The sequence below is a fragment of the Protomyctophum parallelum genome, assembly GCF_964188405.1.
Source record: "Protomyctophum parallelum genome assembly, chromosome: 13".
Lineage (NCBI taxonomy): Eukaryota > Metazoa > Chordata > Actinopteri > Myctophiformes > Myctophidae > Protomyctophum > Protomyctophum parallelum.
The window spans coordinates 15148112-15150789 of NC_139708.1; the positions used below are offsets into that span (position 1 = coordinate 15148112).

The 2678-nt window shown below is 47.0% G+C and overlaps 1 protein-coding gene across 1 annotated transcript; it reads left to right on the forward strand.

Moving 5' to 3' along the window:
• Positions 1–276: 276 nt before the first annotated feature.
• LOC310868506 (ceramide glucosyltransferase-like) lies at positions 277–1392 on the forward strand (the record flags this gene model as incomplete). The annotated part of the gene is made up of 1 exon (XM_083778961.1): positions 277–1392. The coding sequence occupies one exon, from the start codon at positions 277–279 to the stop codon at positions 1390–1392; it is 1116 nt and encodes a 371-aa protein (XP_083635087.1).
• Between the last annotated feature and the right edge of the window lie 1286 nt (positions 1393–2678).

Consider the following 2678-nt stretch of genomic DNA (forward strand, 5'->3'; position numbering starts at 1 on the left):
AGACACGCCATAAAAAGGACTGACATAGAGCTCCCAGTGCCATTCCACAACATAATATATATATATGATGTGCCCATCTTGCACCCCAGCCATTACAGGAAGGAGCTAACCCGGCAACAACCTGAACTTACAATTATCACTATCAGATTTGAATGGAAGTGACTCCTCATGACTTTCCTGGAGCTTGCTCAGCACGGACTGTCCATTGTTGGAATCATATTATTTTGTATCATGTGGTGGCTTCACCTCATTTCAATTATTTACGTCCGCTGGTACATGCACAGGAGAGCCAAGCAGAACCTGTCCTTGAGGTATCTGGAAGGTGTTTCACTGCTGAAGCCTTTGAAGGGAATCGACCCAAACCTCGCGAGTAACCTGGAGACATTTTTCACGCTGGATTATGAACAGTATGAAGTACTGCTGTGCGTTCAGGACGCGGACGACCCAGCCATCAAGGTGTGCAAGACTCTCCTGGAGAAGTACCCCAACGTTGACGCCAAACTCTGCATAGGAGGCAGGAAGGTGGGGATGAACCCCAAGATCAACAACATGATGCCGGGTTACGAAGCTGCGAAGTACAACCTCATCTGGATCTGTGATAGTCGGATTAGAGTCAAGGCCGACACCCTGACTGACCTGACCAATCACATGACAGACAAGGTCGGGATGGTCCACGCGTTGCCATATGTTGCAGACCGAGAGGGATTCGCTGCCACTCTTGAGCAGGTGTACTTTGGGACATGTTTCACACGCTTGTTTATCTCGGCCCACGTCATGGGCATCGCATGTGTGGCGGGTATGTCTTGTCTGATGAGGAAGGAGATCTTAGATCAGGCAGGTGGACTTGAAGCCTTCGCCCAGTACATGGGAGAGGACTACATCATGGCTAAAGCCATAGCAAATAGAGGCTGGAAGATGGCCTTGGCAACTCAGGTGGCAGTGCAGAACTGTGGCTCATGTTCCTTCACCCAGTTTCAATCCCGCATGACCAGGTGGACTAAGATACGTATCAACACGATTCCTACCACTGTGGTGGAGCCCATGTCAGATTGTTTCGTGGCCAGCTTGATTATCGCCTGGGCAGCACATAACGTCTTCATGTGGAATATAACGGTCTTCTTCGTGTGCCACTGTTTGGCCTGGTTCATAGCAGACTATATACAACTCAGTGGAGTACATGGAGGTGTGGTCTGCATCTCTAAGCGGAAGTATGCCGTGGCCTGGTTCATCCGTGAGTCGCTCGCCATGCCGATCTTCCTATTAGGCCTCTGCGGCCGTGCCACCATTACCTGGAGAGAGGCCCGCTACCACCTCTACTGCGGCGGCACTGCTGAGGAGGTCCTGGACGTCAGAGAGAGAGACAAGCGAGGTGCCGCATGGGCGCCAGTGTGAAGGACCACCCGTGTTCTAGTAATAACAAGTTCTTAGTGCTTGTAATGACAAGCAGCGGACAATTCACTATATTACAACTAAATAGTATCAAAGAAGGTTTGCAAGTTGAACCAACCGACACCCGGTGTAGGTGCTAGTTGAGTTTGGCCTGGCAGTTCGTCTCGGGGTCCCGCGTCTATAGATGTTGTCACTGCCACTTCTTCATGCAGGAAAGCAATATAGCTATCTTAGTGCTAGAGAGCTACAGTAAATAAGTGCAAAATTTGTAGTTTTGTATAGGAGGGTCATATTGTCTCTTTATTGTTAATGGCGTTTAATGTTTGTGTTTGCACCGTTTGCTTTACATCACCATTACATCACCTAATCAGCATGAGTTAGACTTTAATATATTAGCGCCCCTCACTTCACACGGGTGTGATTTTTTTTCTTATATGTGGTCCAGCAATCTATCTATAAGAGGGTCAGATTGTGGGCATGTTTTTTATACTTTTATACTTTTTTAAATAATTGTATAATGTAAGTCAATGGCTCTGATCGGGCTGAAACCTTGCCCAAATTTGGTGTCATATATCATAGAAATGTCAGAGGTGACTGATGTCACAGGATGGCCACATGAAGTCTGAGATCAATGTTGGAGCCATACTGCGTTCCCACTTATTCTACACCTCATGTCTCTTCACAGTGTCAGACTAGAGTCTTATTCTACACCTCATGTCTCTTCACAGTGCCAGACTAGAGTCTTATTCTACACCTCATGTCTCTTCACAGTGCCAGACTAGAGTCAACCTTATTCTACACCTCATGTCTCTTCACAGTGCCAGACTAGAGTCTTATTCTACACCTCATGTCTCTTCACAGTGCCAGACTAGAGTCACTTATTCTACACCTCATGTCTCTTCACAGTGCCAGACTAGAGTCACTTATTCTACACCTCATGTCTCTTCACAGTGCCAGACTAGAGTCACTTATTCTACACCTCATGTCTCTTCACAGTGCCAGACTAGTCTTATTCTACACCTCATGTCTCTTCACAGTGCCAGACTAGAGTCGTATTCTACACCTCATGTCTCTTCACAGTGCCAGACTAGAGTCACTTATTCTACACCTCATGTCTCTTCACAGTGCCAGCCTAGAGTCACTTATTCTACACCTCATGTCTCTTCACAGTGCCAGACTAGAGTCTTATTCTACACCTCATGTCTCTTCACAGTGCCAGACTAGAGTCTTATTCTACACCTCATGTCTCTTCACAGTGCCAGACTAGAGTGCCAGACAAGCTCTAGTCT